Genomic DNA, 25,098 nt, shown 5'->3' on the forward strand with positions numbered 1-25,098 from the left:
CGCGGCTCCCAGCCAATACGTTATTCGTGTAGCTACAGCGGTAAGCCATACAGGACATGGGTTTTGGTGCGTAATGTAATTTAGCTACAAGGGTGTAAGCTTTGCTGCTCATTCCTTGTAAAGTTGAAAAAGGACGCAAAAAGAGCAAATTTTGACTAAAAAGATGCAAGGCCTTGTGTAATTTAGAGCAAAACTAGAAAAAAAAAGTTGCAACGCTTTAACCTTGTGTATTTTCCTGTAAAATTTGAAAAAAGATGCAAGGCTATAGCCTTGTGTATTAAGGGCACAGTTTGACCGAAGAAGCAAAAAAGAGCAAACTTTGACTAAACAGATGCAAGGCCTTGTGTAATTTAGAACAAAATATGAAAAAGGTTGAAAGGCTATACTATAGCCTAGGCCTATAGCCTTGTGTAATTTAGTGAAAAGTTTGGAAAAAAGATGCAAGGCTACAGCCTGGTGTAATTTAGAGCAAAAATTGAATGTGGGCCTGTGGGCCTGTGGGAAAATGATGTAGGCTTACACGACACTCACATCTGTATCTTCCAATGTATTTCACGGTGGAGAGCTAGTTATATCTTCCTTGAGAACCATTCCCAAGCAAGGTGGTTAGCCGAGTCTGGGTAACAAGGGAACAATCAGCAAAGGTACCAGCCTACTGGCGGTAGCTGGTATATTATCTTTGGGCCGTGGTCCATGACCAATATTGGGCATCTCAGTTTTGTACTAGGGGCTGGTGATGAATAACACTTCAAGTACCGCACCGTGGCAGCCATTGGTGGTTTCTGTTCGTGTTTTCCCTTTTGTACACACGATGCACGAAACTGAAGCTCATGTGCAAAAGCACCCGGATCTTGTTGTGTTTCAACATCATTCGGACTGACCATGCAATTACAAACAATGAAGAAAAAGACCCCTCACTACAACGTGTTTTATATTTCCCAGATTATTTTATTCGCATCTTCTTATCAAAAACGGAAAAGAATATTCATTTAAAAAAATACCTGTACATTAAGAGAAATCTTTGAAAATTAAATTAAGTTTGAATAATTTTTGAAACAAGTTCAGCCCGGTTCGATGTTTCCTGCGAATGCTTCATTCAAAAGGCATTTTCTTGCGTCACATTATTGCCTAAACAGCGCATACCGATTATTGTGTCACCAGAAATAACTTCGCAGTGAGTATGAAGCGGGTTTTAGTTGTCAATTGTTAAAAAATAATGCTTTAAATATTGCGTACCATTCTTAAAGTTGTCCTAGAGCACCAAACAGGCAACACGGTTTCTAAAATAATAATGAACATCTTTAGTAACAAATTAATACATTTCATGGCACATGAGTATCAAGTTAGGCAAGCAAAAAAAAACTTTACAGTTTTAGTAGATTCTTCGTAGTTCATCATGTACATTAAACAAATAGCGAGCCGTGGGATCGCTCAAAAGCATAAACAACATCACTGAATAACGAAATAAATTTTATATTAAACGCACCGTCACTTCATCCAATCCGCTAAATGAAAACACGTTTCTGAACCAATATTTGGCAACAAGATTATAGCCTTCTTGACAAACGCCAAGAAGATTCTGTCCTCCCATAATTATGGCGACCCGTGTGTAAAATGGTTCTGATATCGCCCTCTTTTGAATAAACCTCTCTCAGCCCATGTTAATTTCCCACTGGGGACAGAATTGGACAGATTTCCCAAAGCCACCTGCAATGCTTTCTTCGTCATAGTTATTGCAAACAATCGATAAAGAACAAATAATTATTTTTAAAATCCTACTAAAAGACTTTATTTAAGGGACCTATGAAGGTGACTCAAATCTAAACGAGTTTGATTTTGAAAATCAATAAAGAAAAACATGGCATTAAAGAGTAAACCGATTTTATCTCGGGCCATTTCCATGTCATCCAATGAACTATAACTTCGGTATCGACTCCAAAGATGCCTGCATCCACCGATCACAGAATCCACAAAACTGTCCACATTTTGCTGTATGCGTCGACACTTCAAGTCAGCATTAGATCGTTGATCTTAGCCTATAGACCGTTATCATTCTGCCTCCATCTTGGGCAAGTTCCTCGTATCGAATAACAATAATGAAAGCTAATCATAATTTGGCAACTAGGAACCAGACTATTGTTCTTCAGGCCTTGGTTTGGTAACATTATTATAAATAGGAGAAGTGCAAGATGGCTGCACCCTGATAGGGGTCAACTGGGTAGACAGAGCGCCCTCATTTGATAAGTTTTGCTGATAATACGCAGTTTATAATCAAAGTTGTCAAGATCGAGTAAACATTAGCCTGAACATCTTACGTCACACTTCGAGGCTCGTGAATAGCGCCAGAAACCTGCCTCCAGAGCCAGCGTGTATCTTATGCTTCAGTCGGGCGCGGCAAAACTCACTGACGAAGTTTCAAGTTTGTTTCAAGGTAAAAGGAAAGTGACATCTTCTGGGTCCGCAGCTAGCAAGAACAATTGGGTTTCAGTCCATCTTTCCATCTTAACTTCGAAGGATTTCCATTAGAATCAGGAGATGTTACCGCTACACTGTTGACTCGTTTCCTCGTCTGTTAAAATCAAGAATGAATTAAATAGCCATAATAATAATAATAAAAGTGACCATTGACAATGCGTCATGTCTGTCTAAAAGAAACTCCTGGCGTAGGCGTAGGAGAGATGCAGAAGATGGTCCTACAATACACGGATGACATTTATAGCACAAACAAAAGTTTCGGTGAGTGTTTGGGATGATGGTGATGGTGGGTGGGGGGTGGGGGTCGGGGGGGATGATGATGATGACCTACCTCTGTGACTTTATTTACAAGAAGGTAGGCCATGGACTCGAAAGCATCCGATATATTCGTGTTATCTTGGGCACTGGTCTCAAAGAACTTCAATCCATGGCGTCTCGCAAACTAGGGATGGGAAAACAGAAAGAACATTATACACATGTAGTTGCGCAAATTTCTGCCATACTTTCTAAATTAGAATTTCCTAGTCTCCCCCAAGTTTCCCATTCAAGTTCACAATCTGCCAATGGATATAATCCTGATTTACAAAGCAGGTTGACACGGTCGAAATTGTTATTTCACAATATTTTTTATTTTGTAGGTATATATACCAAATTCGTTATTGTTTGTTTTGACAGTTTAACTTTTGTACATAAAGTGATCCGGCCACCAACAAATTCGGAGCCTAAAGTTCACTTCGGATTATGATCATTGGTTGCACTTTCTTTCTGACTTCTATTTCTCGCGTAGATAAACAAGTACAGTTTTAAATGCAGAAACATTCAAAGATACAGCCATGAGCAATTAAAATACAGAGGCAGGAAAAAGAAACAGCTGGAGCCGGAAGGATTGACTAAAAAACAAACACAGTTCCTGGGGTAAAGAGGCTCGTTAAGGTGTTTGGTTCATCTTTCCTTTTTCTTATTTTTAGCGGAGAGGGGAAAGAAAATGATGGGTCAAATCTTACCTCTTCGCCGGCTTCAAATGAAACCACACGCTGCTCGACCGTGTCGCACTTATTTCCCAACAAAATGATATCCACATCCTCCGGGGCGTACTAAGATCAAAGATGGGAAATAAAACTGCTTCATAGTTCTTAGAATAATACAAAACTTATTAGACGTTTGTGTTGTTTGTCCTTGGATGGTTCTGTCTAGCGACAAAGTGAGAGTTTGATTTTTAATAGTTCTCCTAAATAGATTGTTTCTCTATATGTACATATAATCGTATTATGGTTCCAGGCAACATTACTAAACTGCAGATGACAAGCTGCCATAATAAAATATTTCCAACTATTATGCCTGTGAATCCAACCCTAACTTGCCTTTACCGTTTTGATATCTGAGAGCCAACCGTTTAGGCCCTCTAGAGTCCTCCCCTCTGTGACGTCATAGACGAGCATGACACCAGCCGCACCACGGTAGTACGCTTGCGTCATGGATCGAAACCTCTCCTGTCCCGAAGTGTCCCATAACTGCATCTTAAGCAATCGGTCTTGTACTTGAACGCATCTAATCTTGAAATCCAAACCTGAGATTTATCAAAAGGAAGTTTTGAGAATGGGTGATTTGATTTAAACTACATCTCATTCAGATAGTTTCCATACAATAATGTTTAACTCGTACATGGAATGTTAAATGCATATACATGTACTCTCTCTTTCTAAAAACAAAACCAAAACACTTTTGTACATTCATACAAGTGCATTTTCCCTTTCAAACAGTATTACGTATGTCACTTGTGAAACTCGTTGCGTTTGACAGGCATGTGTGGTAAAATAATACTTCAAATTGAAACCGAAATTCGCAAAGCGATATCAGGGATGGGCTGATGATAACAATGGGCGCCATAGAAGTTGGGCACATAGTAACAACACCAAAAAGCAATAAACATGTAAAGTCAAATCTTGCTCTATGTGTAAATTTGTTAACAAAGCTAGCAGTCTTTTTCTTTGGCTTGGGCGACTAGTGAAACCCGGCGGGATTCAAATAGTTGCGGCTTCGGCATGCTAGTCACACTAGTCGCCCCTTAATTGACCCTATGAACCGTAACGGTTCAGTATTTATCTACCATGTGTCAGTGACAGGTCCAGAAACAGGGCTGTGATAGATGAGTTTGGGGTCACACTCGAAATCGTATCGAGATTAAACTAAAGGTTACGAAACAAACTGTGACGCATGCGCAGAGCTAGAACAATGAGCTAAAACCGACATGTTTAAAAACGTGTCTAGCAATTGAAATGTTTACGTCGAAAGTTCACTAAACTACTTCAGAAGGAAATTAGGTCAAAGCGTCAAGTTATTCCGGAATTCACCGAGACACACAAAACTTGTGTTGACAGTGTCAACTTTGCCACCAATTAGTGTTATAGCTTATGTTTGAGTCCCCTCAAGCCCTTTTCACGCGAGATCCGAAAACCGATGTCCCTTGTTGTGGGCGCCAGTTGTCTGTCCCAAAAGTTGTTTGTGATAAACATGACAGGGAGCTTTGCTGAGTTTCATAGGATTAGGAACCTAATTTAATTAACAAACAACAACAACAACAACAACAACAATTTCAACAACAACAAACATGCCCTTACCTAGGGTTGCCTTGCATTTACACGGGAATTCCCCGTCAACAAAACGTCTTAGAATGCACGTCTTGCCGACACTGGAGCCCCCGACTAGTAGAATCTTATAGGGATGGTCCTTGTGGGGAATCCCTGTGTCTGTGTCCCTTGTGTGTCGCGCCAGCACTCCGTTCATTATCACTGTAAGGTCAAAATAAATACAAATACAAATGTTAAGCGTCCCGGTGTCGGATGCAATTGTGTCCGCCATGCTTGTAAAAAAATGGCGAACGTGTTCCGTCGACCAAGGGCGTTTAATTTACTGCAAGGACGCTTTTGCACGGGAGCGGACACAATTGCATTATGCAGCAGCGTCTGGGCGGACACGATTGCATATGCAAAACCGTCCGGCGGACATTATTGCATAAGCACTAATGTTCTCCGGATAGTATTGCATAGAGGACATAATTGCATGTGACACCGGCACTGATTTATTACCACGACCCGCTGGCTAACGGGTAACCTTTCAGATGCAGTAGAAGTTAAACAAAGTAGAGTTAGGTATTATTATCAGCTGGTCATTGTACAGGTTTTGGTATGGTTGTTACATAACCAAAATAAACAACTGTTGTTGTACATGTATTAGGAGACTATTTTACACGCCGACCATTGGTATCTATAATAATAATAACCTTGGAGGCATAATCCACCAGATAGAAGCTGAGAAGCCGAGTTGCGAAGGACGCTGCTACAATGTGTTTGGTCTGCAGTCCAATGCCAAATGACCCGTGACCACAAGAAGTAAGCAGAAACCAATTATGCTTACCAGGATAAGGTTGCCAGCCAATAGAAGAATATCACGAGTACAATTTGTGACTGGTATCCTGCCCATTTCTGCTATCCGATAGCAGCAAATTGATTAGCAATATTTTCTGCTTTAAAAGCAGCTCTATGTGGAAATTGGGCCCAGGAAACTAAATAATCTTCTTATCTGGCCTATAACCCGACGAGGTTGGAATTGTCTAGTCGAAACGTCAAGACCAACCATCTTCAGAGGTACCAACCACCCTTGAATTTACACGCAGTGCAACCGTATGATTTCTCACCACTCCATCCCCCATGCTCCATCCAGAACCTCGACGTACTGTGTTGTCATTTTAGCCTTCATCCCCATGAAGAAACTATCCAAGCCGAACTTTTATTCGGAAAGGGTATACCTTTTTTTTTTTTTTTTTCACAGGACTCGGGGAAAGTACTGAGTATACAGTGCTAACACACATCGGTGTATGGGTAAAAACCAAAATTAATATTCTTTATCCCCGATGCAAATTTAACATCTATTATAAGGGTATACCAAACAAAGGCCTCTGTAGGGTTTGTCCATAAAGCAAGGACTTTCTCTCTCTAGGTTTTGTCTGCGATTGGACGCATTAAAGGATGGAAACTGTTGTTGTATTGTGTACTTGTGAAAGGAGCACAGTGTAGGGCCACTGATTTTCCGCGATCGCGGAAAACGGACGGAATTCGCGGAATCCGCCCTTTGAAACGGAAAACGGGATTTCAGAAAATTTGATTTTTTTTTTTTTTTTTTTTTTTTTCTTGACGCCAAAACTATTGAAATTGCATTCTTTATTAAGATTCTTTTTGTTAAACTAAAAAGGCATCAGAAATCAGACCATTAAAAAGTACGAGATCGTAACCGTGGATCATTCTGTTCTACTTCACACCATCCTCAATGTTTACACACATGATGTACACACGTTAACATGGTTAAGCGAAGGGCATTATTCGCGGCACATTTTAAACATTTTTTGTTCACCCAAATTGCATTTTCTCCCTCTCTTTTACCAACAATAATACACAAACTAGCTTACCTATGATCTATAAGAACACATACAATGTTTTTTCATCTCGTAAAGGTCTAAAATAAAACCGTAAACTGTCAACATTCTGTCGCCAAAGCGAAAACAAAATGGCTGACATTTTGTTTGTGGATGGAGAATGGTCACGTCCATAGACTTGTTCCCAAGTCTTTGATCATGCTGAAACAGCGCCCTCTTGTGGATACACTCCTGTCATTAGCCTACAATGTGGCTGATGCAGAGAATCAACTGCAGTTTTAGACTTGGAATCAAGTCTATCACATCATGTGCATTGATACTGCAGTCACAGTGCAACCTTTTTAGAACAGCAGTATACAAAATAATCCACAATTATAAAAAAATGTATTTTTTTGAAATTTGTCAGTTCAAATGAACATTTTACGAAGTCAACAGTGCAACTTATCTCAAATTGATTTTTATAAGTGTGTCCCTGGGTATTAAACAACCTTTTATCTAATTAAAAAAACATGAAACGGAATTTTTTGTGCCTGAAACGGAATTCATGTTTTTGCCAAACGGAATTTGCACTTTTCTGAAACGGAAAATCAGTGGCCCTAAGCACACCTTGTTGGATTAGTTCGGACAGATTAAAGTTAACTTAGGCCAAAAAATTTTTTTAAAAATTAAACATTTACTTTATTTTATTTAGTTCCCCCCCCCCCCAAAAAAAAAAGACACATTTTTCGTGTATTCCTAATCTGTTATGAACTTATAAACTACAAATAAAGTAAGTGGGACTTTAAACTGAAGAGTTGGTGGTCAGTTAAATTAAAATGCTTGTCGGTGGCAGTAAAAAATAAACGGCTCTATCCTCCTCTTTTTGGGGAAAAACCCGGACGATCAACTGGTATTTCTTTTTACCTGGCTTTATGAAGAGCAAGATTTAAAGGGGCTGTAGTGTTGACATGTGGCTGCTTTCTAATCATAACCTCTAACGTGCTTACCCAATTATATACCAAGGAATATAATAAATACAAGTAAAGTAGGCTACTTCATGATCACGCTGAGTTTATTACCGCCTGGTCGAGTGTTGAAGCAACCACGCAGGTTCATTTTTGTTTATTAGACTGGTGCCTCCCACCATACAAGCCCAGTTTGGTCGGCAGAGTGCATGCAACCACAGAGGAAGGGATAATGATGCAACAAAGCAGCCTGTATGCATTGTGTATGCAAGTATTTTGAGGCCAAGTCATGGCCTCGATACAACGGTTATTCTAAACCGCTTTCGGGTAACCATTGTCGTCCAAGTTAAAGGAAAACTATTGTCAAACCTCTGATAATAAACGGGACTACACCATCATAGCATGCAGGTAGTGCATAGAGCTGGGTTTAATTCTACATCCACGTATAGAGCATGCATAGAGCCTGGAGAAATGCATAGAACAATAGTGGTGCAATGTTTGGCACTTACAAATATAGGGTAATACCATGGAGCAATAAACTAGATATTGCTCCATGGTAATACATAGCTATATACTCACCCAGCCCCCAGTGAGGAGGGGTAAACCACTGTCTACCTTGGTACGTTATGAATCAACGCTAACACTAGAACCCCAATTTGGCATCACGAGTCCCTGCAGTCACCGACGATAGGAGGATAGTCCACACTCCTCCAGCATGCAACAATAAACCACCGAGATCATGAACTCGACCGGGGTAGATTTAGTCTGATTTAGGTTTTGCCTATTCAATTGTTACCCACTCGTAATGTAGATCAACATACTCTCCACTGTACCACGTCGAAACTGCGTGATTAGGAAAGTCCCTAGCACATGCAACAGGTTTCTGGTTGCGTTATAAGAACCACAGATCAACGAAGCCTTCCGGAATAGTTTGCATTTAATATCCACGGCGAGATCTCTCATTGATGCTTGAAGTTTTACACAATTTAAACCCAACCCAACATTCCTAACCTCAGTGACATGGGCGACAGTCTAACAATCATCATCTATAACAGAAACCTACATACAACGGCCTTCACCTGCTGTGTATGGGCTCGTAGCTTATGGTTCAATGGTCGAGCCTACATACAGTAGCTACTGCTAGTTAGGTTACCGTTCATGGAACTTTGACTTATCACCTGTGATGTAAACTGTTAGACCCCCCCCCCCTATTGTTTGACCCTTGTACCGTACACTCGGATGCAATATCAACAGCTCTGAGGAAATTATAATATTCACAAAATAGATAATGGCCTGACGTTTCGAACCACATCAATTAATGATTGATTAAATTAATGGCAAACTAAGTTCCGGAAACACATAAAAGCAGACCGCAAAACGGTCCTTCAAATTTGGAAAAATAAATTGGTAGTATCACATATCAAACGAGAAAAAAAATTATATATAAAAATTGCCATTTTGTGTTTCTGATCGTCACCAAAGATCGTCCTTTTGCTGTCCCGAATCAAAACACAACTTATAGTTATGAACAATAGTGCCGTGTATCAATATTATACTAAACATTATGGCCTGAAATTGCAGACCCGCCCCCCCCCCCCCTCACCCCAGCCCTTGTATTATCTCAAACAAGGGCCCAGTATAGCACAACATTTTCCTTACCATGTTTGTGATTAACAACAATAAGCAGGATACCAGTCAGAAATAATGAATAATATGACATGGTATTTTGGCTGGTTACCTAATTCATGTAAGCACAATTTTTGGTTGTGCTTAGCTACTTGTTGTGCTTTAAGCAGCTTTACGATACTGGGCCTTGACGATCGGAGTGATATAACAATACTCCTAATCAAACAATTGTGCTTCACAACAACATTATTTTATTCGTAATGTCGGTTAAATCTTTAAGTATATACACATAAGGCGAATAAGTCGAATCGCATTACTTTTAAATTTAAGTCATAAATTTATAACAATTATTTATAATTGCACTCAACTATACTAACTTAACTGCACCTACTAACCTTCATTGCACGCAACGTTCTCAAACCAAAGTCAAAAACAGCTATTTCAAAAATATATTAATAGTATTTCGTGACTGGCAAATTACTATTTTTTTTTAATTCTGTTTCAAATAATACTTTGAAGTAATAATATCAACAGTTCTTATAATCGTAACACTCTTCATCACATCCAAACGGGACGAAGTGATCACAATTTCCACGGCAGATGTGTGGTGCTTCAAGAAAAACCATAAAGTAAACTTGCGGGTCGACAATGTACAAAACTCTTTTATGAGAATTGTGGGTTCTTGGAATCAGAACCGGGTGTGGTATCGACGTTTCGAGCAGTATACTCCGCTCGTCTTCATGATAACACATGATGAAGGGTCAATGTACATGTACACGGTTAATAAAATGCATTAAAACAAAACCACCAATTCAAAATATGGAGCAAAATTAAAATAAAAGATGAATGATCAATAATTAGCAGTAAACATTTCCCAATTTGCATACGGCTTTGACTTTGTTGATTCAAACATTTCCTAAGTGACCACAAAAGGAAACGATGCAGAATAATAAATTGAAAACTCCGTGACATCATCAATTTCATTTGTTGTCAAAGCCCTTGTGATATATGCATTACAGGCACTGGTCACCTTAGATAATTGACAAAGACCAGTACTCGCATTCGGTGTATCAAAACTAAATGCATCAAATAACAAATCTGTGAAAATTTTGATTACATTGGTCATCGAACTTGCTTATGCAAGATATTAATGAAAGAAAAAACAACCTCGTTTCAATTATGTTTTGTTTAAGATACCTAAAACGGGGCTTCAGGCCTGATTTCATTTAATATGTTGAGTGAGAAATAACTTTTTTTTCTCAAAAACTACGCTACTTCAGAGGGAACCGTTTCTCACAATGTTTTATACTATATCAACAGCTCTTAATTGCTCGTTACCAAGTATATTTCTATGCTTACTAAAAAATATTTTGAGTATTTTCCATTTTTGTTTTAAATAAAGAATTTGACAGGGGGTAGTCATTGTGTTTGCCGCGTCAATACAAATAATGTTTCAAAACGTAGATTCGTGGATGTGTTTCTATCTTGCTTTTTCAAGTCTGCGGTAGTAGAATAAAGCAAGACAGTTCTTTAAGAACAAACTCTACCTGGCAAGTAGATACACACATGGTGTTACCGCAAATCAAATACATATTTCCCAATCCTTTTATTAAGTTTAACACAAGTTGTTTAGTTTAGGGTTACTCCTGGGATAAAAATGGGAACGATATGAAATGTTAGGATTTGTAAAAAAAAAGGGGGGGGGGGAGTTATTGCTTATTGATAAGGACGGTTCTTTCCCAAACTTTGTCAATAACGAAGGGTGTGCCCAATATCAAACAAAAGGGGGCACATATTTACTAATTATTTCAATAACATGAGACAAGATAGCAAGAATTTAATTCTAAATACATCCCCAGTGTCTTTCACAAGAAACAACGCTTTTCCTTATAGATTTTAAAAACTCTTGGATCCAAATAAATACATGAATGAAGTTAGGCCTACCCATTCACAATGTGTATATACCTAGGCTTAAAGTCACCTGGAAATAGAACATAAGAGTATATGCTTACGAACAATAAAACAATTTTTTTAGTAATTGTTTGTCAAAAAAAATATAAAGTTGTTTGGGGGGCTGACACCGCCTACCCCTTTTGTGACGTCAATCGAGGCAGACTTTGCCTGCAATGCGTATAGTAAACATACGTGCAAAGTACATGTACGTCCGAGTCGTGAGTTGGTACATGTCAAAAAGTGTTTTTCTGCATTCAGCAGCAATACACCTGGTCTGCCTCGATTGACGTCACGAACAGCGCCCTCTCGGGTCGGGCTCTACTCTTAAATTTGTAAATAACATAAGAACTGATTTTTTAAAACCTTAGCTAACTGTTTATTCACATTCCACTCATTAAAACACATATATTAGTGACAAAGGCTTTATTTTGAAAAAATACCACTTCCAGGTGACTTTAAATACAGCAGTTACAAGAACACAATACACTTATAAATTAATGTGCTTCTATGCAACTGCATTCATTTTCAGGTAGAAAGCAACATTTTGACCAAAGAGCAGTTTATTGTTCGGGTAAAAGGGGGTAAGGAATACGGAGGGGGGGGGGGGGGGTAAGGAATACGGAGGGCAAAGTCGACCTGACATAACAAGGATTTGATCCCAAAAGAACACCACTGAAGATTCATTCTAAATCCCCTGTACGAAGACATGACCCATACGCATTTTTCCTGTAATATAGTATCATTCCCAAATTCCGGATTTTGTTTTTTAAGGATTCCCTTTTTTGAATGGATTTAAGAGAGCTAAGTCTACGTTGAAAACCACTTACGACAGTGGCAGTTTCAGAATGCAGAATTGTGAACTGGGAGCCCCACCTAAAAGGGTCCACCGCGCGCCGTGCTCCTCGAGACAAGCATCAACTCCATCCACTCTGTACGCGCGCGTTAGGCGTGGAATGAGGTGCATGCTGGTCTAGCTAGCGATCAATTTTGATCGCTAGCTAGACCAGCATGCACCTCATTCAACAGTTAGCGCTTGCACAACTGGAGTGCGTTTTGGCGACCCCCAACCAAAAACTGTTTCTGACGTCATAACCAAAACGGTAACCGAGCTCACAACTCGGTTATCGTTCAGTCTGAACAGCAGAACCAACGACCAACAACCGAAACAGTTTTTGGTTGGGGTCGCCAAAACGCGCTCCTGGTATTGCGAAAAGGTACAAAGATGAGGTAGACTATAGCGCCCTCTATCAGCAGTAACACAAACTGCCGCTACTCCCCTTCTTGTCGGCTCTGGCGTGGTTGGTGATGTTGTCCAAGCGAACTGCGCTCGGGCTCATACATGGGTTCCGCGAAGCATACTGCAAACCAAACAGAAAATTACCGTTTTTTGAAATGTTAACATTTACGGAATTGCTTTCTATCATAATAATAATACTGCTACCTGGTTAGATTAAGAGAGAACCACTCTGTGAAAAGACACGTTCGAGTAGGGCGAGAACTTCTAATAAAAGCTGATTAAAGTCCGAGTGTTTATTTCACACAAACCAATGACACATTGTGGAACGGACACTTGGTGGTAGCAGACTTACTACAGGTAATACGTGGTAAGTCTGCTGCCACCTAGCGTTCAGAAGCCTCATTTTTTGCTATTGTAGTACATTAATTTTAAAAAGTTACTTGCCACATTTTCCAGGATGTCCTGCGCGAACGCCTTGAAGGCCATCTTAACATTAAGGTCTTCTTTCGCACTGACTTCGTAAAATGACGCACCAAGCTCTACCGCCACCTGTTGACATAAAACGGACGTTAATAATGAATACTTCTCAAAAATAAAAAATGAAAATGACGAGAGCGGAAAGAGTCAACGAGTGTTGACTTCCTACAGGCACAATGTGTTAATAGCTCAACTCAAGAACATACAAATCTTTATTTCGTTTTTTCGAGATTATACAGACGGTTTCATCAGATTTTTGTATAAAAACCTGCTCGGCTGTGTTTGGAACAAGTGAACTTGAGTTAAAGTCAAGATTATTGTACAAAATAAAGTGGCTTTAAATTAGTCTAGTACCTTGGCTCCTACTCGTGTTGTGATAGTCCGGTGGTCGTCAAGATCCATCTTGTTACCGACTAACATCAACACTACGTCTGGATCTGCATACTGCAATTAATCATCAAAATTAAATGTAGAACCTTATTAAAGGCACAGGACACTATTGGTAAATACTCACCCAACAAACACCCAACAACAAAATGGGAGGGGGGGGGGTGAAAAAACCGACGGACAAGCATCGGACTTTTCCATAAAGAATTAAATAAAGCAAACATAAACGAACAAAAATTTAACAAAATTTAACTCCGGTTTACCTTCTCAACTTCTTTCTTCCAAACGTGCAAAATATTTTGCAGGGAATCTCTTCGGCATACATCATAAACTAGGAGAACACCCATCGCCTTACGGTAGTACGAGCTTGTTATAGACCGGTACTTCTCCTGCCCTGCCGTGTCCCAGAGCTGCAGACGGACCGGTCGACCGTCCGGTAAGACCACCCTAGCGATGTTGAAGTCAATGCCTACCGAGTATAGACATTGGGTAAAACAGAGAGTGAAATTTTGTTCTTGATTGTTTAAAATAATATCCTCAGAAGAAGACTCAAAAAGGTTTTGTTTAATAAGATTATGAAGTTTGTACTAAAACTTTCGGACAAGATACTTAAATATAGAAGCCTTCAGAAGCTTTCGATAGTATAAAACTATTTGAGAAACATTTCACTTCAAAGGAGTGTGGTCATGTAAAAACATATCAGTTTTTATGACCCAACATTTGAATCTGAGAAGCGTCACCGCCGGTAATTGAGGTAATGTTTCTCAAATTGTGAATTCCTATAGGCATCATTCCGGATTTCGGCGATATCTCAACAACGTGACACGTGACCTTTTAAAATGAAATGTTCAACGTTTAATTTATTGTGTATATCTACATGTAAAGGATTTAAACTATCGAACAGGTATTGAAAAAAAGAAAAGGAATTACTTGCTTTTAATGTTATGTATGAACAAAATCCCCCAAAATGTGCATGAGAACATACTTACGTAAAAATAAAATAAACAAAACTATTTTATGTTGATGTGGTGTCAATAAACAAAAATAACTTCATCCTACACACTGTGACGTCACCGGAAGTCAAGTGACTACCGGGACCTTTGTTTCCGTTTGTGTTGGTGATAACATTGTGTTTGTTCGATTTGCAAAAACAGTGTAAACCAAAACTGGCGGTCGCTGTCTCGACCCAGCCTTACTCTACTCGGCCAGAAGTTCATAGCGGTAAACTCAAATTAAATTTCCCGTGTCAAGTGTTTCGGCTTCGAAAGGCCCCAAGGGTAAAGTTGTAATGTACCCGTGATTCATTGAGGCCTTGTGAATGTTGTTTTGAACAGTTGTGTCCCCCCCCCTTCCCGGACGACAACCTTAGACCCTCGTGATAATTAGTCCAAGGATAATTATCATGTTGTTGACTTGTGAAGACCAATCGTGGGTTACAGCGATGAGTTCGATGATGCTACTTTACACCAAACATATCATAATGCCAAGTAAACAAGATTTTAGCGACTGTATTCATTTTACTCAAAAAATAATAACCATAAAAACTTACTTGGTTAAAGAGCTACGGAGAGCTGTTGATTTAAAACATTGCTATATAGGAACGACCCCTTTGATAGAAGTAAATGTAGTTTTATGGAAAAGGGGGCAATTTGTAAATTACTTAAAGTACACCTTGGCTTTTGAAGTAAATATCAAAGTTATAAACCACGGAACCTGCACTGCAAATGAATGTCACATTGAAATACACGCCTGGCAAAAATAAAGTTGAGCAAACGGCAAATAAGGCAATCTCTAAAGAACGTGAAGTTAATTAATTTACCTCTTGAGATAACCTGACCAATCAGAACCATTGTCTCACTCACCTACTGTAACATCGTAATTATTGCCCATGAATAAGTCTTCAGCCAGGCGGGCGACGAGGCACGTTTTCCCCGTGCCACTGTCTCCAATCAAGATGGCAGTCAGAGGGATCTCCTCGACCGTACTCGGAGCAGGAGAGACCGCCGAGAATACAGAGTCTGCACCGCCGGGGCTCCCGGGCGCTCTATCCGACAAGGATGACACCGAACCGGACAAGCTGGAACTGCAGGACCAAGACGCTGTGGGTGGGGTGTCTCTGTAGTGCAAAACAGTATTATCGGATTCTCTTGGGGAGGTAGAGGATCTTTTCAAGCGGACTTCAAGCTTAGAATACTTTGGAAGACTAATGTCTGTCTGAGTAGACTGGTTCTGCAGTTTTTGGTGTGTTTTGCGATCATTGCGCGGTGACTCGGCAAGGAGAGGGTCTGAGAAGTCAGGGGGCGCGTCTTGACTGAATCGGACATGATTGGTCGTCTTTTTAGTGTGTAAAGAGTCCGGTGTAGGAGCCATCTTGTCAACAGCCACCCTGGGGACGATCTCCGTCGGTGGCTCAACTATCGTGAACCCTGGTCCCAGATCGGATGGACTGGAAGACAGCACGTGACCATTCATGTGTTCGGACTTACTTTTTCGAAAGTGACCGTTGGTATTGATTGACTCGGTAATACAGCCATTCTCAGCAGGGTGTGTAACAACTTGGTTTTTCTGGTTCTCGTATATATTCTTCGCTAAAAAAAACCCAGTGTTCGGGCAATAACTGATCATTTGGAATAGTTTTGGTAAAGTGGCGTTTACAATAACTCAGCGTTAACTGAACGTAACTCTCTTAACAACATTTGATACCAACCGATGAAGATTATGTCGGGTTTGTTCAGGACACGTGCTCGAGTGACGTGACAGTACACAGTCAGTCCAGTTCCGTACCGGTTTGTTTCTACCAATGAAGGTTCTCTGAATTGCTATGACGACTTCCTTGTTAAACCACGGGTCCTGTTTCAACTGCTGGTCTGTCCCGTGGCTGGGGCTTCAACTCTGTTGTCAATCAATATTATTAAAAATGGAACATGATCAGCATGAATTATTCAGAGCTAATCTGAGAGCAGTCAAAAGGTAAACTATATATAACCCCACCGTTATGACTCGCCTCCAAAGTCTATTATACCTGTGTTGACATTTAATATTATAAACAATTAAGTTGACATGTCCTAGCCTTTTGGTGTCAAGGTGTTTAGTAATCCCCTGATATCCATTTAGCCCCATTGTTTGAATAATAGTATATCACTGTTCCCGCAATAGTTCAAGGGTCAAACGTTGGCTTTTATGTGGTTTAAAAGAATGATGATGTTTTGGAAACGGTAGAAATTTTTGATTTTGTTCATGTATCCTTGTGGCAAATTTTAGAGGTCTTTAAATGCACTAGGTTGGATTGCACAAAGAGTTCAGCACTAGTCTAAATGATCGAGTTAGGACGAGTATACTTGTTTCAACGTTCAGTCCCTGAGAGAGTTTTCCCTGAGGGTTATCTTTGGGGGTTCCATCTTCGTCATGTTCCCCGCATCGATATCAATAGTGAATGCTAGTAACCATTTTGCAAATAGGAACCAGACTATTTTGTTCTTCAATCCTCGGTTTGGTAGCATGGATATCAATGGGAGTAATTCAAGATGGCTGCACCCGGTGATAAAGGTGATTCAGAAGTTCACTTTTTTAAGAGTCCTTGGCTTGCTTCGCAATCGGAATCAATCATCGAAATGAAATAAAAAATTAAAATGTTAATCTTACCCAAAAGATCCTCACCATGTAGTCACCACCGTGTCTTCCATGCGAGTTCAGCTTTAGCCGCCTCTGGAGTTACCTGGAACTTCGCCGCCATCTTTGTTTAAGTCATGTCCTTATACCCGTAAAAAATAATTGATAACAAATTGTATAAAATCACCTTGAAATAAAGCTGTTATATACTGTGACCATCATACGGTCGCCACAGTGGCAGGGGTATAATATGTAGTAGGGAGGGCATGGCTGGACGAGGCGGCCAACCGTAGGGTGAAAACTCAGGTTGTTGCCGTGCAGAGAACTTACTTCTCCTGTAAAACAAATCGTGAAAACGTTGAGAGATTTTGATCACCGTTTAATGAATTTTATGGATTACCACATCTTCAAATTTTGTATACAATAATCCACAACATTACGTTTATCAAAAATATAATAAATAATGTTTTGGCACACGATACCCGATGATCATAAAGTAGCAATGACAAGTTGTTTATTCTTTAATGCATACTATGGCAGATTTTGTGCATTGGTGTACTTGAACTTTGGCAGGTAACCATCAATGCTATGTAGGTCAACGTTGGCAAACTGATCACTGTCAACATTTTGTTTACATCGGGTAACAAGTTGTTAATTCTATTAATGGTCAAGTTTTTTTGCGGTCGAAGTTTTGCCTCGAGTGGTCTTCTGGATGATCATTCCTGATGACGTCACAAGCACGTAAACAGATATCAGTTTCACATTCTTTGTTTTGACCTTTTTGGGTATGAAGTTGTAAAAAGAAGCAACTACATATTATATAGGCCCAAAATGGTTGCCGACGGAGGAAATGAAGGAGAGGTACTACCGCGTGAGAGGCTATATATGCACATTCTATAACGACCGTTTTCCTTTTCAGTCTCCTGACGATGACTAGAGCAAGCATAGTCGAAACGTTGAGACAAAATTAAAGGCAGTGGACACTATTGGTAATTGTCAAAGACTAGCCTTCATAGTTGGTGTATCTCAACATATGCATTAAATAACAAACCTGTGAAAATTTGAGTTCAATTGGTCATCGAACTTGTGAGATATGAATGAAAGAAAAAACACCCTTGTCACACGAAGGCGTGTGCGTTTAGATGGTTGATTTCGAGACCTCAAGTTCTAAATCTGAGGTCTCGAAATCAAATTCGGTGGTAAATTACTTCTTTCTTGGAAACTATGGCACTTCAGAAGGTGCCGTTTCTCACAATGTTTTATACCACCAACCTCTCCCTATTACTTGTCACCAAGAAAGGTTTTATGATAATAATTATTTTTAGAAATTACCAATAGTGTCCACTGCCTTTAAGTACTCACTCTACGATGACTAGAGCAAGCTAGTTGTTGACATTGATACCAGTCTTATCTCACTCCGCGCTATTGAACATGGAGGGATAAGCCTCAATGATAATGAGAAGTCTCCCGAATTCCAATAATACATTTTTGCTCATGTTTTTATCCTGCATGTTAATATTTTTGACTGACAGCGTTTTGAAACAAAAATAATGTAATTAAAGCTAAGTTAAGTTATCTACTCCGCGGTAGCTGGATCATGGAGCTACCTCCAAAGTGTTACCGCGGTGACCTTTCCATAAAGCAGGATCATAAGTTCTTAAAAGAACACCTAAATACACAATGGTATTACCGCAAAACAATAGACATTTCTCCTGCCATCCTTGTTTAGCAATGATCTTAATAGAAGCTTTCTCCACAAGACGATCAGAGCATACTGATCGAAACGTCGAGTTGATTTGAAACCAACGTTTCTTTTCAGAACTCATTTGGAGATTATCATTGGGCCCGCCGCAAAGCGTTTCTATATCGTATTATATCCACAATGCAAAGTTTCAAATCCTACTTAAAAGAACTTGTATGGTTCGGAATTGACTTTAATTGTGCATTTCCCCATGGTCAAATCGAAGCTTCCAGGTATATTTCATCGATTCAATAGGTATCATTATATAAATTCAATATATATTTCCAAGGATGTCTGATGGACCGTCCCTGGACGTATGTTTTCTACCCTCATGGTAATATTCAGCATCATCGATTGCATTGATTGATGTCTTTTGATCACTGTTTGGATAATGGATAATCGTTCAAATAGTGTGGGCGTAAAGTTACGTAACGCTTTTTTAAAAGTAATTTAAAAGAAAACAACGCTTGCAAGTAACCGTGGAGGACAGCTGCAAACCTGAGAAAGGTTTCTGAAATTTATGAACCATAGATCCTTGATTGTGTTCATTATTGGTGACTATAAAAATAAGACCGATAATAAAAGAGATCCAGATTCCAACAAGGTGGGGTAGCTTCCTCCATGGGCTACGGGGCATAGAGCAAGAGACCGTGGTTTTGGGCGCTCTGGCGTTTTCATAATTTTTGTTTCGTTTTGTCTTCTTTGGTTTAATATTCCTGATGGATGATTCCTCGTGTTTATAAAACAACAGAGTGATACTATCAAACAAAGGTTTTTATTTTATTTTTGTTATAGCACTTTTGAATTAAGGGTTAGTTTAAGTCCTCGTCTGAACATGGATGGTCTGAACGATACCCTTAAAGCCCCTTTTACACGAGGGCATTTAAGCAAGGGTCCCCTGCAAAAGTAACATGGTTGTACAATTTTTATCATGTGAAAGGACGTCGTTTTACTTTGTTCAAGGTCCATTGTAAGTTATTGCCAACTCTATTGCTTTATTTTACAAGCAACCCCTGTTAAATTGCTACATTGTCTTTAGATGAGGCAATACTCCTAGCCCAAACAGCAGTTATTGTCCAGCCCACATAGCAATGATCAAAGAGTCTAGACGTTAAGTCTTCTTCATAATCATGTTATTGATTATTCACACATAACAATTGAAAAGATTCCTGGAAAATGCCCCCCTTCCTCCGTTCAGGGATAAATGCAAACAAGTATCAAAAGAACTGGTTCGGAAAAGTGGTATCCAACGGGCCCATTTTTTCTTACTTAAATACAAAACTATACCAAAGGTAGCACTACAATTAATTTTGTTGTCATAATGTTTCGGGCTCGGTGTCTTAATGCTCTTCCTGTCAAGAGAACTTGGCAAATACACACAAGGGGATATAAACACCTGACAACAGCCAACCTCCCTCCTACAAAACTACAAACATTGGTTTTAAAGAACACTTATTCGAGTCATTGTGAAATCAGCTTTTAGCTAGATAGGATTCGAACCCTCACAACATTGTGATCGCAAATCCAGACTAACCTATCCACATTGGACAAGGGTAAATACAAGATTTAAAAGGCACTGGCAGGACACTTTTGGTGATTACTCAACATTATTGTTAGCATAGAAACTGACTTGGTATCGAGCAATGGAAAGCTGTAGCCCCTACAATACTAAAGGTGTCCAGCAGGATCGATTTCACAAGTTGTAATAAAATAAGGAGTATTTATATATAGCGTTATATAAGAACAAAGCGCTTAAAATAGTTAGGACTTAAACTATAATATAGTCGAAACTAAAGACTAGTCCTAGGAGATATAAAAAACTCATGGGACGAGTTACTGGTCCTTATTCGAGAAGACTTGTCTGAACTTTTTGTGAAATTCACCCCAGTATTTTAAGGTTCAGTCGGTTTGAATACGACTTGTCATGTTTTCCTCATAGCTTTGTATATTTACCTTTTGTTGACCAGCGCTGTCCTATCGGTGAGTATTCCTTCAGTCTCCTGATCAGTCTGGATGGGTGTTCAGAACATGACGTCCCAACAAGACGAACTTTCTTAGAATGGATGATTAGAGACAGAAGGTTAAGTTATGTATATGTACCGCAGCAAGATCAATGTAATGCTCAAGTCGCCAAAGTATTATTGGATTTGTGGGAACTATAATTATAGCTAAAGGGGAGAACTCGAAATCCCTTTACAGTTTGATCAGTATAGGCGCATGGGAGTATAGGGACCATGGATAAACAAACTGAAAGCAATTCGTCAACCATAAAGGAACGTCGGGATAGAACACAATGCGAACACAACTTCATTCAACTTGATGCATGTATAGCAAATCCACAGTGCCTAGACTGTGGGAAAATGTATAGCTTCGGGTTGACGCAGCTGCCTGACCTAGTGATATTATGACCATGGATTATATTAGCCTAGTTGCTTAACTAATGCACTTATTGCTATTTCTTTATTATCACTGGTAGCCATTTTGATTTTCATGCAGAGCAGTGTGTCCTCCAAATGGAGCTGGATGAGGAAACGGTCTATCTCAAAATGAGTGATGGTAATTTGTGTAGAATAAAACAAACAAACAAACAAACAAACAAACAAACAAACAAACAAACAAACAAACAAACAAGTAGCATCAACAACAATAGCAATTAAACAATAACACATTTTTTTTAAATATATATATACAAAGGCCTACACAAATGATTTTTGAAAAGCATTGGTATTGCCAGCCCTTTTTGAGTAAAGTGCAAAGTGTGGCCATGTGGTGTGTGAGATATTATTTTAAAGTGGAAGGATAACAAACATTAATTTTAAATGTCTTCTAAATATAATAAGCGGTCATTCTGGGGAAACTACACAAAACGTGTTGAATATTTTATTTTGTTGCATTGTTTGCTCAATGAATCTACTCTAAGAGACTAAACTGGAATTAAAAACGGGGGAAAATGTTGTCACACTTTATCATAAGAATTAATAGCATAAAAAAGTTCTCTTGTGAAAGAAGAAGACATCAAAAGTCAGATTTCTTCAGAATGTATCTCACAAACTTGGACCAATATCAAAGTGTTTTTTTTGTTCAAAGGAAATTCCCAGTATGAAGAACACCATACTTCGTTTTAACACAAAGTCTTTCCATAGACCTTTTCGCAAATACTGGGGCGCGCGCGTAAAGCTTGTAGTTAGGTGCATTGTGGTCTAGCTGGTATCCAAATTTGATCCATATCTATCCTACAATGCACCTCATTCAACAGTCTGCGCTTGCGCAAGGGTATTTGCGAAAAGGTCTATGTCAATGTGACAGCGCCCTCTACAATGTGACAGCGCACCGTTTTCGGCAGTATCTAAAAAATGCGACAACCAAATGAAATGTTCACAGATTCATGTTATTGTAAATAATGATCGAAATTTATGTCTGCTTAAAACGACCACACGGTTCCAAATCCACTCCTGTTCGGGAGTAATTTGAACACAAACTGACTAAACACAGCTTTTTATTTATTATGATACGTTCCTTTATTGATTTTTTCAGCTTTTAAACATAATTCTGTTGAATGAATGCCACTATCAGACCACAGTATACAACAGGGTGGTTAAAATATACGTCATCATTAAAGCTGGCCAATCAGCAAACGTGGAGAGAGTACACTGTCTGCTGATTGGTCATCTCGTGTATAGCACACTGAATGAACGCTTGATGTAAACGGCATATCATTACAAATTTGCACATGGCCAGAAATAAAATCTGTTTTACGTATCACTCGCCTATCTTTGGAGATATTTGATAAGGGAGGTAAATACACAAAAGTCATGTATTTAACCAAAACAAATCCATAACATAGGTGTGTTCCCCATTCCCCCCCCCTAAAAAAACCAAGGAGGAACACAATTTGTTTACGGAAAGTGACCCGTAAAACAGAATTTTATTTTAGTGGCCTTCAAATAAGTTCACTTTAGGTTAAATTAAATGTAGATTTTCCTCGTGACACCGTTTGCACTTTTAACTAACTATTTGAAGCACTTAAGTTGATGCTATGGCACCAATACCAAGGGTGCCAAAATTGACACAAAGGCGCCAAGACCAGTGGGTACCAAAATTGATGCAATGGCCCCCAGACCGGTGGGTGCCACAAAGGCACCAAGACCAGTGCAGGGGTGCCAAAATTGACACAAAGGCGCCAAGACCAGTGGGTACCAAAATTGATGCAATGGTACCCAGACAAGTGGGTGCCAAAATTGATGCAATGGCACCTGCAATGGCACCCAGACCAGTGGGTACCAAAATTGCCACAAAGGCACCAAGACCAGTGCAGAGGTGCCAAAATTTACACAAAGGCGCCAAGACCAGTGGGTACCAAAATTGATGCAATGGTACCCAGACAAGTGGGTGCCAAAATTGATGCAATGGCACCTGCAATGGCACCCAGACCAGTGGGTACCAAAATTGACACAATGGCACCAAGACCAGTGGGTGCCAAAATTGATGCCAATACCAATGGGTAAACACTGTCTCAATAACAACTTGTACACACTCATGTCAATATTTATAGCAATAACTCGGTCAATGTGTACATTTTAATGGTATAACCTGCCTAAATCCATCATTAAAATCAGATATTTGAAAAAGGTTATCCTATAAATACGCAATTTAACGATCTAGCCTAATCCGATGTTTAAATAGTGAGCAAGGCATTTACACGTAATACAAAATTATGATACATGTTTAAGTGGTATTTTTTTCTTCCCTTTTTTTTCTTCTTTTCTTTTACTTGTGTGTAAATAACAGTTCACATTGCATAATTCCAACGCAATAAAACCACCACTTTAATTTACAGTAGACTTTGTTTCTTTGTAGTATAATTGACTCAACACTGACACGAATGTACAGTAATAGAACAACAACTTGCCTTTTGTAAAATACATCTAGACACAATGCTACTATTTGCATTTTTGGTCCAGAAAACGCAAGAATTCTGCCCATGCGTTGAAAACCTTAGGATGGGTGCGATTTGTATGCCATTAAAATGTTACAAATAGCATCGCACACACCTTGGCTACGCATATAAGAAATCAGATTAATAATAAAATGAACACAACTTAATAATAATTACATTCCTCTTAATGTTAAGTCCTTTTGATTTAAATTTCTACAACCATGCATCTCTAAAGCACTTGATAATATTCACAGGAAACGGCCGTCTGGTTTACTCAAAGCCATCATGCTTGGTTGGTTGTTCGGGTTGCATTCTAATTTTGCGTTAAACTTTTCACAACACTGCGCAAAGTTTTTAAAACAGTTTTTAAATTGATCAAACCAGGGCTTAATATCACAAGCATCACGATTCATCGTAAGACAAGTTGTCAGTATTGCTATAGCGATTTGTATTGTGACATGACACCAAACTTGACTTAGCTCTTTTTGAAATCGAACCCATGTCCCAATTTCATAGAGGTGCTCAAGCAGCAAATATTGCTTAACAATCTACTGTTCAGCAGAAATGTGCAGGATACCAGTCACAAATTGTATTATGATATATGGTAGTTTGGCTGACCGGTTACCTTATTTTGGTAAGCGTAATATTATTATGCTTAGCTCCTTTTTGAGCTTAAGCAGCTCTATGAAACTGGGCCCCCAGGAATAATCAACTATTGACAATACCGTTTCTAGGGGAAATTAAAAGCTTGAATTTTTAACTTTCTTGTCGATGAACTCATGCTTTCAAAATTGTCTATGCATCTTTCTTAGCGAATACTAATCACCAGGTATGTGCTCATTTTGTTTTGCAAAGTACAGCACTTTTCAGTACAATGAACTGACACCCAGATGAAAGCATAGAAAATTACACAAGAGTTCAAGCAAGTTGTCTGGTACCCAAGCTCTGTACTGCCATTCAATGTAATCAGTCCTGAACGGAACCTGTGTTGACGCTGGTCTTTACGACATAAAACTACTCCAATTATTGAGGAACACCTTTGTCCCTCGCATGCTTTTATAATGACACAGTTGAAAGGTACCCGACTAACATGGTGGACAGGGCCAAATTTCATAAAGCCTGTGAGCACAAACAACTTGCTAAGCACAGACAAATCTCGCTTAAAAGAAACGTGGTACCAACCGAAATTCAATAAAGTTTACGCTGCTGCAACTAGTGGCCCAATTCATTTTTTTGCTTAGCAAAGAAATTTGACACGCAGTATGTTTCTCGTAACAGCTTCAT

General features: G+C 39.2%; 2 protein-coding genes across 3 annotated transcripts; both read right to left on the reverse strand.

Annotated features, from left to right (window-relative positions):
* Nucleotides 1-933: 933 nt before the first annotated feature.
* Nucleotides 934-8,963, reverse strand: LOC117304844 (ras-related protein Rab-10-like). 2 transcript variants are annotated; one of them, XM_033789462.1, is made up of 6 exons: nucleotides 8,649-8,963; nucleotides 5,094-5,264; nucleotides 3,843-4,042; nucleotides 3,480-3,569; nucleotides 2,807-2,917; nucleotides 934-2,569 (listed from the first exon to the last, which is right to left on the reverse strand). In XM_033789462.1, the coding sequence occupies exons 1-6, from the start codon at nucleotides 8,809-8,811 to the stop codon at nucleotides 2,465-2,467; spliced, it is 840 nt and encodes a 279-aa protein (XP_033645353.1). In that variant the 5' UTR covers nucleotides 8,812-8,963; the 3' UTR covers nucleotides 934-2,464. The 2 variants fall into 2 exon arrangements, with proteins under 2 accessions (XP_033645353.1, XP_033645354.1); XM_033789463.1 differs by lacking the exon at nucleotides 8,649-8,963 and adding an exon at nucleotides 8,428-8,601.
* Nucleotides 8,964-12,582: 3,619 nt separating this feature from the next.
* On the reverse strand, nucleotides 12,583-21,057 carry LOC117304612 (ras-related protein Rab-37-like). Its single transcript, XM_033789156.1, has 7 exons — nucleotides 20,832-21,057; nucleotides 17,171-17,279; nucleotides 15,391-16,420; nucleotides 13,792-13,997; nucleotides 13,496-13,585; nucleotides 13,109-13,213; nucleotides 12,583-12,785 (listed from the first exon to the last, which is right to left on the reverse strand). The coding sequence occupies exons 3-7, from the start codon at nucleotides 16,151-16,153 to the stop codon at nucleotides 12,675-12,677; spliced, it is 1,275 nt and encodes a 424-aa protein (XP_033645047.1). The 5' UTR covers nucleotides 16,154-16,420; nucleotides 17,171-17,279; nucleotides 20,832-21,057; the 3' UTR covers nucleotides 12,583-12,674.
* Between the last annotated feature and the right edge of the window lie 4,041 nt (nucleotides 21,058-25,098).

This window comes from Asterias rubens, chromosome 21, assembly GCF_902459465.1.
Source record: "Asterias rubens chromosome 21, eAstRub1.3, whole genome shotgun sequence".
Taxonomy (NCBI): domain Eukaryota; kingdom Metazoa; phylum Echinodermata; class Asteroidea; order Forcipulatida; family Asteriidae; genus Asterias; species Asterias rubens.

Excerpts from the sequence above, each read along its gene's own strand:
- LOC117304844 (XM_033789462.1), bottom strand. The coding sequence starts at position 8,811 with ATGAGAGATCTCGCCGTGGATATTAAATGCAAACTATTCCGGAAGGCT. Across the intron at positions 5,265-8,648 it reads TATGTTGATCTACATTACGA|TGATAATGAACGGAGTGCTG; the intron begins GTGGGTAACAAT and ends TTGACCTTACAG. Across the intron at positions 4,043-5,093 it reads TAAATGCAAGGCAACCCTAG|GTTTGGATTTCAAGATTAGA; the intron begins GTAAGGGCATGT and ends GATAAATCTCAG.
- LOC117304612 (XM_033789156.1), bottom strand. The coding sequence starts at position 16,153 with ATGATCAGTTATTGCCCGAACACTGGGTTTTTTTTAGCGAAGAATATA. Across the intron at positions 13,214-13,495 it reads CAACACGAGTAGGAGCCAAG|GTGGCGGTAGAGCTTGGTGC; the intron begins GTACTAGACTAA and ends TTATGTCAACAG. Across the intron at positions 12,786-13,108 it reads AGGACATCCTGGAAAATGTG|TATGCTTCGCGGAACCCATG; the intron begins GCAAGTAACTTT and ends TTTGGTTTGCAG.